We start from the raw sequence: 14,179 nt of genomic DNA, 5'->3' as shown, positions 1-14,179 counted from the left end.
AAGAAGGCAATTGCTCCTCCAGCTGTCAGGGACAAAGAGGGAGTGGCCAGGGAGGAGGTGCGGCTTGAGGAGAGTCCTGAGGGCAGACAGAAAGGCCTAGAGGAACTCACTTGACCTCCAGGTCTGGGATTCCCTACACTTTGCTTAATTTGGATTATGTAACCTTTGGCTGCTTCATTTCCTAGACCTTGAGGAATTCGGGAATCCCCCTTTGAGAGTGTCAACAAGCATATACATAGAGGTGATCCAGCTGATAGTGTATGTGGACTTTCAAAAAGTTTTTGACAAAGTACCTCACCAAAGATCCTGGATAAGCTTGGCAGTCAGGGAATAAGAGGCAAGGTCCTATTGTGGATCAGGAACTGATTAAATAAAAGGAAGCAGAGAGTAGGAATAATGGACAGTTCTCCCAATGGAGGGCTGTAGAAAGCAGAGTCCCCCAAGGAGCAGTATTGGGAGCTGTGCTTTTTAACTTGTTCATAAACAATCTAGAGTTAGGGATGAGCAGTGAGATGGCCAAGTTTGCTAATGATACTAAATTGTCCAAGGTGGTTAAACAAAAAGGGATTGTTCCAAAAGGATTGCTTCCTCCTCTCAAAAAATATTAAAAGCTAGGTGTCATTGACTTAAGGACCCAGCAAAGACTATTACCATGTGAGCTGATACTCCAGCAAAGCGCCATAGAGTTGACCACCCTCATAAGACCTGCCAGCTTCTGTTTCTGTGCCCTGGCTTGTCCTGTGACCTGAGCCCAGAGGGAGCCTGCTACTGTATTATTTGTGAAAGTGGCTTGAGGGTTGACTGCCCTCAGGCTTACAATGTAAAAGGGAAAGGGATTGGTAGGGTGGAGAAGGAGGGGGGCAGCAAACTGAGGCACTAATTCTTAGTTCCTTCTGGCATGGGGGGAGGGGGAAAAAAGGCTCCCTGCAGATCCTCCTTCTCTGGCTGATGTATGAGGCCAGGCTGGTCTTCTCCTTGCCATGATGTTCTTTCTTGGAGGCAGGGGAAGCAGACGACAGTGCCCCTTGGCTGATGGTAGAGGCCAGAGTGTGTTCTTAGGGCAACTGTCAGCTGGTGTTTTCTTTCCGGCAGGGAGAAAGGAAGAAACCCTCTTCAGCTGCCTCCTCCTCCTTCCTTTTTCATAGAGAGGCAGGCCAAAAGCCCATCTAGTCCAGCATCCTGTTCTCACAGTGGCTGACCAGATGGTTATGGGGAGCCCACAAGCAAGACTTTCCCCTGCTACAGTTTCCAGCAACTGGGATTCAGACTCATACTGCCCTTGGTAGTAAAAGCAAAGCAACTCTATGTGATTATGGCCTTATTTGGTTTCCTTGGACTTTCTTTGTGCAGGTTTCATCCACCGTGCAAGGATAGGAAAAGAGAATGATCAGTGGTGTGTGATTGGGGCAGCCGTGAGAGAGGCATTGTGCTTTTTCCTCCACAGATGCCTGAGAACTGAACTCATCCATTTCCAAGCATGCCGTCAGCCCAGTTCAGTTCTGGCTCCCATTGGAACCTGTGTTCTCTGTGCCGTTTGGTTCTCCGGACTGGGAAGAGGCCCTGGGGTGCACCTGGTGGTTGGAGCTCTTATTCCCAAGCGAGGAAGCCTGACCCCCATGGCCAAGAAAATCAGCCTGATTCCCACGGTCAAGTAGGGAGAATGAACCTTCTGAAAAACAAGGCTGAGAAACAGAAGCGCCAGCGAGAGAGGCTAGCATCCATTGAAGCCGGGCTGTGTGCTGGGCCAAAGGTGAGGCAGCTTCTTGGGACTGGCAGTGGTAGTGGCCCCATTGCGACAAATGACTTAAAAAGAGTCAAGTGGGGAGGAGCTGCAGCACAGTGGTAGAGCATCTGCTTTGTAAGCAGAGGACCTCAGGTTCAGCCCCTGGCATCCCCAAGGAAGGCTGGGAGAGATTCTCTATCTGAAACACTTTAGAGCCTTTGCCAGTCAGAGAAGGCCGGGAGTAGCCAGCACGGTGCTCTTCAGATGTTTTGGACTACACTTCCCATCATCCTCAGGCAGCATCTATGTTGATGGGAGTTTTAGCGCAAAATATCTGGAGGGCACCGCACTGGCTACTTCTGGTGTAGACACTACTGGACTAAATGGACCAATGGTCGCACTTGGAACAAAGAAGCTCCTTATTCTGTTTGGGTGCATGCGGAGGAAACGTATCTGAACAGATGGCACTGCTCTATCCTAAGTCAGACTGTTCGTCCAGTTAGGTCAGTTTTTATCCGCTGTGCTGGGCAGCGGCCCTGCAATGCCTCTGGCAGGATGTTTCCCTAGCCATGCCACCTGAGAGGCTATCTGCAGGCAAAACACATCCTGGACCCCTGAGCTATGGGCCTTCCTCTTTCTTAACAGGAGGGGGTTTGGGTTTGAGCATTGATGGGCGCTGTTGCTTTCTCCCTGGCCCAGCTGTCCCTTGTTTCTGCTTTATGCAGGAGGAGCCCCTGAGCCAAGAGAGGGGCCGAGCCATGAAAAACACAGTTCTGTATGACATCCCAACTGCTGCTGGACAGAAGAAAGGTATGGTGGGAAAACTTAACTCCTTGCCCTTCTCAGAATCTCCTTTATCAAGGTAGGTTAGAAAAAGGAACCCATAAAGACACCACCTATTATCCCAAATAAGTAAGCTTGTGCTCAATTTCCCCTGCCTGCCCCCATGTTCTATAAACTTAAAGGCTGTGATCAGAGCAAACTATGTCGCTTGAACATATTTGCAAGTGTCTACTGGCATAATTTTGTTTCCCTGGAGCCAAAGTTTTCAATGATTTGGGGGGAGGGGTATTGAGCCAAGGTTACCTTATGAACCTGCAAGGATTGGTCAGATTCTTGATGTGTAAGTGGGTGGGGAATGGGGAAGTTCCCCCATCCTCAGCAGACCATTTTGACAGGTGGGCAGAGTTGTCCACTTGTCAATCGCCTGACATCACCGTGGTGTCAGATGACCCAACTTCAGGGAAAGAGCTGGGAGTGCGCTTTTAACTGTGCTCCCAATTCTTTGCTTTCTTCTTTTGCGGCCTGGCTTGAACTCAAGAACAATTCCTTGCAAAAGCAGCGATCAGCTATACTAGGGAGCTCTTGGTTGCCAAGGAACAACTGGGAGTCTCAGGCTCCCAGTTGTTGCTTAGCAGCTGTGTCTACCTACCCAACATCTGACATCGCGTATGGCATCGTGTGTGGGCCAGGTGGGCATGGTTTAGGAAAAAATGTTCCTTGGACTAAATTTGGACTCTGGCTTTGCCTAATTTGTCCTGTGGGCTGAAAGTTACCCACTGCTGTTGTATAACAGAATCCTAAGAAGGCATAGTAATTGTATTTATTATTATTATTATTATTATTATTATTATTATTATTATTATTATTATTATTATTGCATTTATATACTACCCCATAGCCAAAGCTCTCTGGGTGGTTTACAACAATTAAAAGCAAATGTACAAATTTAAAAACACATTTTAAAAAGCAATTTAAAAAATTGTATAGTAGTAATAAAGTCCTGTAAATAGGCCCACAAAAGTTACTGGCTTGCAAAAAATGTTTTTACTAGTCTGATTACAGAACTGCGAATGGACGTAAGTCTTGCTTTATTCGCTGGGGTTGATCCCTGTGTAGTGAAGGATGATGGTGGAACACCACCAGCCCACTCTCTGCCAGTTGTACTGTTGCAGTGGCCAGGCTCATCTAGAGGGAAGGGTAGGAGGAGGGAGTGGGGGTGTCAGGCAGCTGGCCCTGATTTAGGTAGCCCACATCCCCAATAGCTTCTCATCTGCATCCAGTTTCTTATTGCTGGTGGCTACCAGGCTAGTACTTGGATACAAGGCTGAGAAAGTTAATTTAAAATGTTAGATCTACATGTTAAGTTATAATCTGCATTTACAGTTAAAATATTGTTGACTAGTGTTGCATACAGGAAGCTGGCCTGTTATTCACCCATTTCTGCTATAATGTCATTCTTGGAAAATTATGACTTTCAGCTCTGCTGGTTTTATTACAAGGTAAATTCTGTGCATCTTCAACCGACTAAGGTAGCTCCGCCACCATAGCTAAATTGGGAAGTGTTTGTTTTCTCTTGCAATATTGTTCAGTCCTCTCCATTGCATTGAGCAGGGAGCTACTGGTTTCCTTGCCCTTGAAAGGTAACATTGTTATATAGCATGAGTTCTGGCAGAGGGATATGCATCTAAAATAAATAAGCAATAGCCATTGGATTACTAAGGTTTTTTCTGGAGACTCAAACTCTGTCTCTGTATTGTTGTTGTTTACATAGGACCATCAATGCATATGACACTTTACAAAGTAAGCAAAAAATAAATAAATAAATCTCTGCCTCAAGGAGCTTACAATCTTTAATTTCAATATTTGCAGAGACAAAAAAAGAGAGATCAGGATTAGTAAGGAAGTCTTTCTTGCACAATCGTATGCGTGTTTATCTGGAAGGGAATCTCATGGTGTTCAATGACGTTTATACCTTAGTAAATGTGTTTAGGAGTGCAGCCATAGTCCCGCTGTAAGGAACTGAAGGGTCCAATATTGGGTCCAACATTTTGTCAGACTCTGTCCCCGTGTTTCAAATTTTTTCTCTCTTCAATCATCAGGACTAGGAACTTGCTTGTCTTAAACTGAAAGCTGAGAATTTCAGAATGCTAGGTTCCAAGTATGTTTATGCAACAAAATTCTGGAGCTTACAGATTACATTAATTCTTGCTGCATTCTTTCCCACAGATACTTCAGGATTGCTGCCCACCTCATATAGCGCACGCTATGTTGAAGCTGCTTGGTACGCTTGGTGGGTGAAGGAGGGATTTTTTAAACCAGAATACCAGGTAGGAAAATCACTTCTATAAACTAATGATATTAGATGGATTGAAACAAAGACAGTGCTCTTAGAATTGATGAATGAATGACAAAACTATGACTAAGGGGAGAAATGATAGAGCGTGGGGTGTGAAAAAACAGCTTCTTCCATAATACCAAAAGAATCGCCTAATGAAATTGATTTGTATGCCCTGATCAATGGTAGCATGTCACGCAGCATGGAATTAATTTACGGACTTCACTGCCACAGCATATGACAGCCACTGGTTTAGGTGGAGGATAAGGCTATTGCAGTTGTTAACCATGATCACTGTGTAGAACGTCCATATTCAGAGATAGTATACCACTGAATACTAATTGCCAGGAGGGGGGGAAAAGCAGAGGAAAGCTATTAGCTTCATATTTTGTAAGCTTCCCAGAAGGATCTGGTGGGTCACTATTAGGAACAGGATGTTGGATGAGCCAGCAGTGTGATGCGGCTGCAAAAAAGGCTAATGCAATTTTAGGCTGAATTAATAGAACTGATTTGAAGCAAGAGTTTTCAAGTCATGGGAAGAAAGATTTCTACTTTATTCTGCACAAGTCAGTCCTCATCTGGAGTACTCTGCCTCGTTCTGTGTGCTGCACTTCAAGGATATAGACAAACCAGAATGGGTTCAGGGGAGGGCAAAAGGTCAGCAATGTGGAATATAATGTTCTGTGAGGGCAGCTTGAAGGAACTGGGTATGATTACCTTAGAGGACTGGGGGCAGGTCGGGACATGATAGCCCTCTTTAAATACCTGAAAGGCTGTTACACACAGAAGAAGCAAAGATTTCTTCCCCACTGCCCCAGGGGACAGGACTAGATCTAATGGGCTTAAGTTAACAGAAGGGTAGGTTTGATAGTAAAAACAGTCTGACAATGGAACCCCGTACTTAGAGGGCTGATGGGCTGTCCTTTGCTGGAGGTCTTCAAGCAGAGTATGGGCAGCTATCTTTTGAAGATGCTCTAGCTCTGGATCCCTTGCATCAAGCAGGGGGTTGAACTACAAAACCCTCCCCAATGCTGTGATTAGGTGGAACTTTGGTCCTTGCTTGCCGAGTTCCTCTTACATTCTTGCAAACCTCAGAATTAGCAATAAGGCTGTGGTATCCTGATGGCATGCTGGCCTCAGACAAGGCTGACCTCTTTCCCCGTTTCTTTTCCCGGTAGCACCTCTTACCCCATCGGAAGGCAGAAACATTTTCTCTCTCTATCCCCCCACCGAATGTCACTGGGTCCCTCCACCTGGGCCATGCCTTGACCGTGGCTATTGAAGATGCTTTGGTACGGTGGTAAGTGATGCTCCGGAGGACTTTCTAAATGGTTAGGTGGGTCCTTCTCCTCCAGAGGGTAGACGGGTCCCATGCAGCTTTATGTTTATTATTGATGTATTAGTTTTTAGATGTATAGCTGTGGGAATTGTGCGTTGCAGATGTTTTGGATGAGCAGGTTGGCAAAGGCTATTCTCAACTACTTGTCCTTGCAATGCAATATCCCAAGGTGCCACTTTGCCATAAGTTGCCTGCTAGCACCACCGCTATCTCCAAACTCCACTCCAAATTCCATACACACTCTCTCTCTTTCTATCTCACATCTTGGCCCCATCTGCACTACACATATAAAGCAGCATTGTGTGTGTTATGTGCCTTCAAATCGATTATGACCTATGGCGACCCTATGAATCGAGGATCTCTAGTAGCATCTGTTGTAAACCACCCTGTTCAGATCTTGTAAGCTCAGGTCTGTGGCTTCCGTTATGGAATCGGTCCATCTCTTGTTTGGTCTTCTTTTTCTACTCCCTTCTGTTTTTCCCAGCATTATTGTCTTTTCTGGTGAATCATGTCTTCTCATGATGTGTCCAAAGTAGGATAACCTCAGTTTCATCATTTTAGCTTCTAGTGATAGTTTTGGTTTAATTTCTTCTAACACCCAATTATTTGTCTTTTTCATGGTCCATGGTATGTGCAAAGCTCTCCTCCACCACATTTCAAATGAGTTGATTTTCCTCTTATCTGCTTTTTTCACTGTCCAACTTTCACATCCATACATAGAGATCGGGAATACCATGGTCTGAATGATCCTGACTTTAATGTTCAGTGATACATCTTTGCATCTGAAGATGTTTCTAGTTCTTTCATAGATGCCCTCCCGAGTCCTAACCTCCTTCTGATTTCTTGACTATTGTCTCCATTTTGGTTAATGACTGTGCCAAGGTATTGATAATCCTTGACAAGTTCAATATCCTCATTGTTGACTTTAAAGTTACAGTAGGGCCCCACTCATACGGTGGGTTACGTTCCAGACCCCCGCTGAAAACCGAAAACCACTGAAAAGTGGAACTCATTGAATAGAATGGCACACGACGCCCGAAAACCACCATAAAAGCGGAACAAGCACTGTATGATTGAGGTTTAGTCTAATTGCGTCTAATTGAGACCGCTGCAGCAGCGAAGCGCCGTAAAGCGGGGCCCTACTGTACATAAATCTTCTGTTGTCATTACTTTACTCTTCTTGACATTCCGCTGTAGTCCTGCTTTTGTGCTTTCCTCTTTAACTTTCATCAGCATTCATTTCAAATCATTACTGGTTTCTGCTAGTAGTATGGTGTCGTCTGCGTATCTTAAATTATTGATATTTCTCCCTCCAGTTTTCACATTTCCTTCATCTTGGTCCAATCAAAGCAGGATTATACCACTTTAAATTGTCATGCCTTCCTCCAGTGAATCTTGAGAACTGTCCTTTGTGAAGGGTGCTGAGAGTTGTTAGGAGACCCCTATTCTTTCACAGAGCTGCAGTTCCCAGAGTGCTTTAAGTGCATTTGGAGGAAGCAGATTATCTGGATCCATTTCAATCAGGCTTCAGGCCTGGACATGGGACTGAAACGGCCTTGGTCGCCTTGGTGGATGATATGAGGAGGGCGTTGGATAGGGGCTAATGCACCTTCCTTGTCCTCCTGGATCTCTCAGCGGCTTTTGATACAGTTGACCATGGTATCCTTCTGGACCGCCTGAAGAGGTTAGGCATAGGGGGCACTGTATTGCAGTGGTTCCATTCCTTCCTCTCTGGTAGGTACCAGAGAGTGGCACTGGGGGATGAGGTTTCGGATCCTTGGCCTCTCACTTGTAGGGTGCCACAGGGCGCCATCCTCTCCCCGATGCTGTTCAACATCTATATAAAGCCACTGGGGGCTATCATCAGAAGATTTGGGCTGCAGTGTCACCAGTATGCTGATGACACGCAGCTCTATCTCTCATTCAAATCTTCACCGAGGTTGGCTGTAGAAACCCTGTCCAAGTGCCTGGAGTTGGTGAGTGGCTGGATGGGAAGGAATAAGCTGAAGCTGAACCCTGACAAAACTGAGGTACTGTTTGTGGGAGACAAGGGAATGTTGGGGGATGTTGACCTGGTGCTCAATGGGGTACAACTGCCCCTGAAAGACCAGGTCCGCAGCCTGGGGGTCATTCTAGACTCCCAGCTGTCCATGGAGGCTCAGGTCTCGGCTGTGAGCCAGGCGGCATTGTATCAACTCCATCTGATACAGAGGCTGCGCCCCTACCTTCCCAACCATCTGCTCCCATCTGTGGTACATGCCCTGGTCTCCTCTCGCCTAGACTACTGTAATGTGCTCTAAGTGGGGTTACCCTTGAAAATAGTCCAGAAGCTGCAACTGTTACAGAAGGCGGCGGCTCACCTGATTAAAGGCAGCCGTCGGCGAGATCACATCACTCCAGTGCTAAAAGAGTTGCACTGGTTACCAGTTGCTTGCCGGGCCCAATTCAAGGTGTTGGTTTTGACCTTTAAATCCCTATACAATGTCGGCTCAGTCTATCTGAAGGAGCGCCTCCAACATCATCAGGGATGCCGCTCAACAAGATCAGCCTCAAAAGGCCTTCTCTCTATCCCACCAGTTAAAACAGCTAGACTGGTGAGAACTAGGGAGAGGGCTTTTTCAATTGTGGCCCCCACTTTGTGGAATTCCCTCCCAAATGATCTCCGCCATGCCGCTTCTATGATGAGCTTCCGCCGGGCCTTGAAGACCTGGCTGTTCAGGCAGGCTTTTGGGGTGGGTTAGGTTTTATTATTGTTGTTGAGATTTTTAATGTTTTAATGTAATTGTATGTTTTTATTTTGTACGTTGCCCAGAGTGGCTGGACAGCCAGCCAGATGGGTGACTAATGAATTTAATAAATAAATAAATAATCAATCCCTTTCCCCAGGGAAGTCTGGCAATTGTAGTTCTGTGAGGGGAATGGGGGTCTCCTAACAACTCTCGGCAAAAGGGGGCAGAGCAGTGAATGTGACTTTTCCTTTTGCCCAATAGGCTGCATTCCAGCCATGCAAAATCCTGCGGTTTCTGCAGACACGACTCATGTGCCTCTCCATCCAGTTGAGCAAGAGGCATTATTACAGTTCAAGGACACATTCCAGCCAGGCAAAAGTGCTTGAGGAGGGTGCAGAGCAGAAGCAATGAAAGGGTGTGGTCTTAGCAGGGTCCCAAGGGCAGGATAGAGAGGGCTGCATTTGGCCCCTGGGCCTGAAGTTCCCCACCTGTGTTGTAAAGCACGTGATGTATATTAATGAGATCTGCTTCCTCCTTAGGCTGTTTGGGCAGGAGAGAAAAATAGAGGTATGCAGCTTCTAGGGGTGCTAGTTCTGATCTGACATCAGGTTATTGGGGTCCAGCTGACTGTGTGGTTTAGCAGGAGGATAGTTGGTACATCTCTCAGTGGCTGAGTTCTTGTTTTTTATCAATGTCTTACAGGAAAAGAATGCAAGGCTATAAGGTTCTATGGGTTCCAGGTTCGGATCATGCAGGGATTGCCACTCAGGTGAGAGCAATCTACCTTCTCCATGTTCACATAGATCAAGGGTGGGGACCCTGTAACCCTCCAGGTGTTGTTGGACTACAGCTTCCATCATCCTTGACTGCTGGCCACACTGGCTGAGACTGATGGGATTCCAACAGCTTCTGGAGGGCCAAAGGCCCTCCATCCCTGACATAGAAGCAAGTCCCACTGCGTCTGATGGGACCCTAGCAAGGATTGCAGCCTTGGAAGAAGACAGGATGGGAGTGCAGTGCTCATCGAGTCTTCCACGTGTCCTGTTTTTGAATTCCTCTTGCTTGCTTCTATCATCTGTCTAGGCTGTGGTGGAAAGAAAGATATGGAAGGAACGGGGAGCCCTGCGAGAAGAGCTTGCGCGTGACGAGTTTCTCCAAGAAGTCTGGAACTGGAAAGAGGAGTGAGTATGTTTGTATGTGAGGTGGTGGGACAGGAGCCCAAGGACAGAGTAGTATGTTTGCGTGTGTTGTATGCGAAGGTGAAAACTACATAAAATAGTCTAGATTTATACTGCAAGCAAGAGCCAGTTTGCTGCTTTCTGAGCAATTGAGCAGAACCCTTTCTGCTTGTTGTTCATTATGTTTCTGTATATAAAAGGTTTGTTTTTATTCTGTTTTCCCCCTGAGATTAGAAAAGGGAACGAAATATTCCAGCAGCTGAAGGTGATGGGAGCATCGTTGGACTGGGACAGAGTCTGCTTCACCATGGACTCTGTGAGTAACAGATCCTGAAAATACAAATGTATTTTGTGGGTCAAGACTTCGTCCCTTCAGTCCACAGAGGAAAGTGTCTGGGTTTTGGAGTTGAGCGGGCAGCCAAGATCTCCTAAATTCTATTCTATTCTACTACGGAGTTGGTGGGAGACTTTGAGCAATTCCTTTTGCTTCTCCCTGTCTAGTTCAGGCCAGTATGGATCTGGATAAGGGGTCTCCCACAATCAGAGCCACGGTCAGCTATAGATTGCTGTCCTAACTCATCCCAGAGGATTGTTGTGAAGCTCCATAATCCTTGGAGGAAGGGCAAGATACAAATTTTATAAGTAACGTTGCTCAGAATGTAACCTTTTTAAAAAAAATGTTCCTAAATGCTGCTAAAAATGGAGCAGCATGGTCCTCTGTAGCTATAAATGGACAGATCGGTTGAAGTCTGTTTCATTCTTACTGGCTCTTATTTTATGTCTGCTTCTTCCTGTTTTGTGCAGAGTTTTTGAAAGAATGCATGGAAAATCTGCATATAAATTGTACACATATTGTACACATTCTGACCCTAAAATACACATTTTTCAATGCATTTCCCCATCAGATATGTATTTTTGAATGCATTTTTACAATAAAACATATATTTTTGTGCATGTTATTTAACAAAATGTTTATACCACCTGATTGTAGAAAACCCTCTAAGCAGTTTACAAAAAACTTTGCACACCAAAACTGTATTGCAAAATCTGGAGGCACGTGTAATCTGACTGGAATTTGCGTTTTGATCCGCAAGCAAGTTTGAGGTCATCGAATTGGCTGAGTCCACTGTGACAAGCAGACCAAGCAAATCCCCTCCCCCATCCTTATCTATGGCTTTGTGGTTACGGCATTGGCCTTGAAGCTGATTAAGTGTAGAGATGCTTGAGGATTTTTGTTCAGTCTGCATCTTTCATCAAACTGACTTGATTCTCACACCTCCCAGATTAATATGTGAGTCAGGGTGCAATTATCTTTCAGTTCTTGCACTGAATTGTAGGATACAGTTTTGGCTCAAAAGAGTATGAAAATGTGTATAATAATGTGTATTTTAGGAATGTCAGTCACCGGTTGTTTTCTTTAAGTGTGCCTGTTGATGTCCCTGCAATTTCTGCTTCTTTTATAATGACTCCATGGGATACCGTATAGATAAGTCTATAATGTACATCTAGTTCATTTTTCTAACTATGCATCATGAAGTTGCATGATGATACTATTACTGTACTAGTTCAATGTACCCAGGAGCTGCAGGGTTTGAATTTCTGTTGTTGTTGTTGTTGTTAACTATGATGTTTCTATTGCTGTGTTAAGTTTGAATATAAGTAAAGCTTTAAAAATGTGTATTTTAGGGTTATATTTGAATAAAAATAATGTGAATTTTCATGACTTTTAAACATAAATAATTTGCAGTTTGAAGTGGAAATGGATTTATGAATGAACACATGCGAAACTGCTACAGACCAGAAAAAGACTGATTGGTCCATCACTAGTTAGGTGTGGCTTCAGTTCTTGCTGCTGTTACAAACTGACTTTAACTGTAATATGTATCTATTTCATAGAATCATAGAATAGTAGAGTTGGAAGGGGCCTATAAGGCCATCAAGTCCAAACCCCTGCTCAGTGCAACTTAAAGCATACCCAAGAGGTGGCTGTCCAGCTGTCTCTTGAATGCTTCCATTCCCTGTTGCGACCACCATCACAGCTTTTTCCTTTCCTTCTTAGGGCTTCTCCCAAGCGGTGACTGAGGCCTTTGTGCGGTTGCACGAGGAAGGTCTGGTGTTCCGCGACAGGCGCCTGGTGAATTGGTCGTGCGCCTTGCGATCAGCCATTTCTGACATTGAGGTAAGTGAGGAGGAACTGATGACACCCTGAGGCTGGGAGAATGTCAGATGCTGTTTCGGACACAGGTGACTCACAGATTGTGTCTCTGGCAGGTGGAGAACAGGCAGCTTGGGGGACGGACAGAGCTCTCTGTGCCTGGACTCCAAGGCAAAGTGCCCTTTGGGGTCCTGGTGACGTTTGCCTACAAAGTGGAAGGAGGGGAAGGTGAGTGAACAGTGGCCAGGTGGGTTGAATAGGAATAAAGAAGGGTTGGTACACTCTGAAAGAATGCTCTAGAATGTGTCACAGAATCCTTTGTAGTGGCCAGATATTCTGTGGCAGACAGAAAGTTAACTGCTTAAATTTACAGTTAAGTTAATTGCTTAACCAGCAATTCATTGTAGAAACAGTTTTCCTGAATGTAGGAGATGTGAAATATACTGAGAGAAAAAGAAACTGCCTAGGGATAAGTAACTTTGGACATACTTTGTGGCAGCCTCTAAACTGTGGAATTCTCTCCTCACAGAGGTGTGTCTGGCACCCTCATTGTCTAGCTTTCATCACACCTCTTTCCCTTGGCCTTTGATACCTAAGATATATATATACCTCATTGTCTAGCTTTCATCACACCTCTTTCCCTTGGCCTTTGATACCTAAGATATATATATACCTCAGGGAGGCAGCTACTTTTACAAGTACTAGGACAGGCAGGATCTATTACATCAAACAGAACATCACCTGCAGGTCCTGCAATATAATTTACATCATTGAGTGCAAAAGACCAGGATGTCATATCCAATACGTAGGGAAAACCACAACTGACCTACACACGCGCTTCAGGAACCACAAATCGGCAATTTTGACAAAAAAAAGTGGAGCAACCAGTTGCAAAGCATTTTAACATCGAGGGTCATAGCCTGTTGGACTTTTCCATAACAGTGATAGAGATGCCAGCAGATCCAGCAGCATTGACCAAAAGGGAGAACTTTTGGATATACTCTCTGGACACATTGGCACCACATGGCCTGAACCTAGAGGACAGTACCACCACTACTTAGCTTTTGCAAATGAAGCCCCTCTGAGCATTCCATCCTCAGAGCTCTATAACTGCCACCTTGGTAACAGCATTTGTATGTTGGCAGCTGATGAAGGCGGAAGCTGAAACATTTTGTTAATACAATAAAAACCTCTGTTTTGTTAATCACAATTACGTTCATATATATTAGGACTCATCCTATTCTTTTGGTTGTAAACTGTTTTAACTTACTTTAAACTTGCATTATTATATTGTTATATCCTACCCTGGGACCTTACGGTGAAGGGGGGGGGTAAGAAATCCAATAAATAACATAACATAAATCATTCACAACTATCACCATTCTCCTCACATGCCTGTATCTCCTTTTTAATCTTACGTTTTGACGAAGCCCACAGGCTTCTGTCTTTCCAGTTAAAATGACTTTTTAAAATGCTTTTCCCATCTGATCTTTTGCTTTCCTTGACTTGAGGGCAGGCGAGGAACTTCCTGTGGCCACAACCCGCCCGGAGACTATGTTGGGAGACGTGGCTGTTGCCGTTCATCCGGATGACCTGCGGTACATAGTAAGGCTTCTCCGCCTAATTCCCCGTTCCTGTGGGGCAGAGGAACCATAGCTTCAGTGGCAGCGCACAGGTTCTATAGGCAGAAGGGCCTGGTCTCAAATGATAGCAACTCCCAGTTAAAAAGTATCTCAGCTTGCAGAGACCTTGGAGAACTCATGGGATATGTCTGCAGACAGAAGGCACCTTTTTATGAAACTTGACTTGGAGACTTAAAGGTGGCTGCTTGAGTTGTTCTTTGTTGCAGGGATGGGGGACCTTTGGTTCATGGGCCGCCCGTGACCCTTAGCCTAACTTATTGTAGCCCACAAAAATGGGGTAGGAGAGAAATGGGG

General features: G+C 45.1%; 1 protein-coding gene across 3 annotated transcripts in view; it reads left to right on the top strand.

Annotated features, from left to right (window-relative positions):
* The window catches only part of VARS2 (valyl-tRNA synthetase 2, mitochondrial), a 34,432-nt gene that overhangs the window by 620 nt on the left and 19,633 nt on the right, over window positions 1-14,179 (top strand). The window contains exons 2-11 of one of the 3 annotated variants that reach the window (XM_061619181.1): window positions 1,445-1,750; window positions 2,449-2,533; window positions 4,733-4,833; window positions 6,020-6,141; window positions 9,612-9,678; window positions 9,993-10,090; window positions 10,322-10,403; window positions 12,147-12,266; window positions 12,359-12,470; window positions 13,759-13,847. In XM_061619181.1, coding sequence (XP_061475165.1) covers window positions 1,478-1,750; window positions 2,449-2,533; window positions 4,733-4,833; window positions 6,020-6,141; window positions 9,612-9,678; window positions 9,993-10,090; window positions 10,322-10,403; window positions 12,147-12,266; window positions 12,359-12,470; window positions 13,759-13,847 — 1,149 coding nt within the window. In that variant the 5' untranslated portion in view covers window positions 1,445-1,477. Of the gene's footprint in view, window positions 1-1,350; window positions 1,751-2,448; window positions 2,534-4,732; window positions 4,834-6,019; window positions 6,142-9,611; window positions 9,679-9,992; window positions 10,091-10,321; window positions 10,404-12,146; window positions 12,267-12,358; window positions 12,471-13,758; window positions 13,848-14,179 lie in introns of those variants that run through there. The other 2 variants (XM_061619180.1, XM_061619183.1) reach the window with 2 other exon arrangements.

This window comes from Rhineura floridana, chromosome 3, assembly GCF_030035675.1.
Source record: "Rhineura floridana isolate rRhiFlo1 chromosome 3, rRhiFlo1.hap2, whole genome shotgun sequence".
NCBI lineage: Eukaryota > Metazoa > Chordata > Lepidosauria > Squamata > Rhineuridae > Rhineura > Rhineura floridana.
Note: the sequence above shows the minus strand (reverse complement) of the source record. Positions and strands in the feature narration are given on the sequence as shown.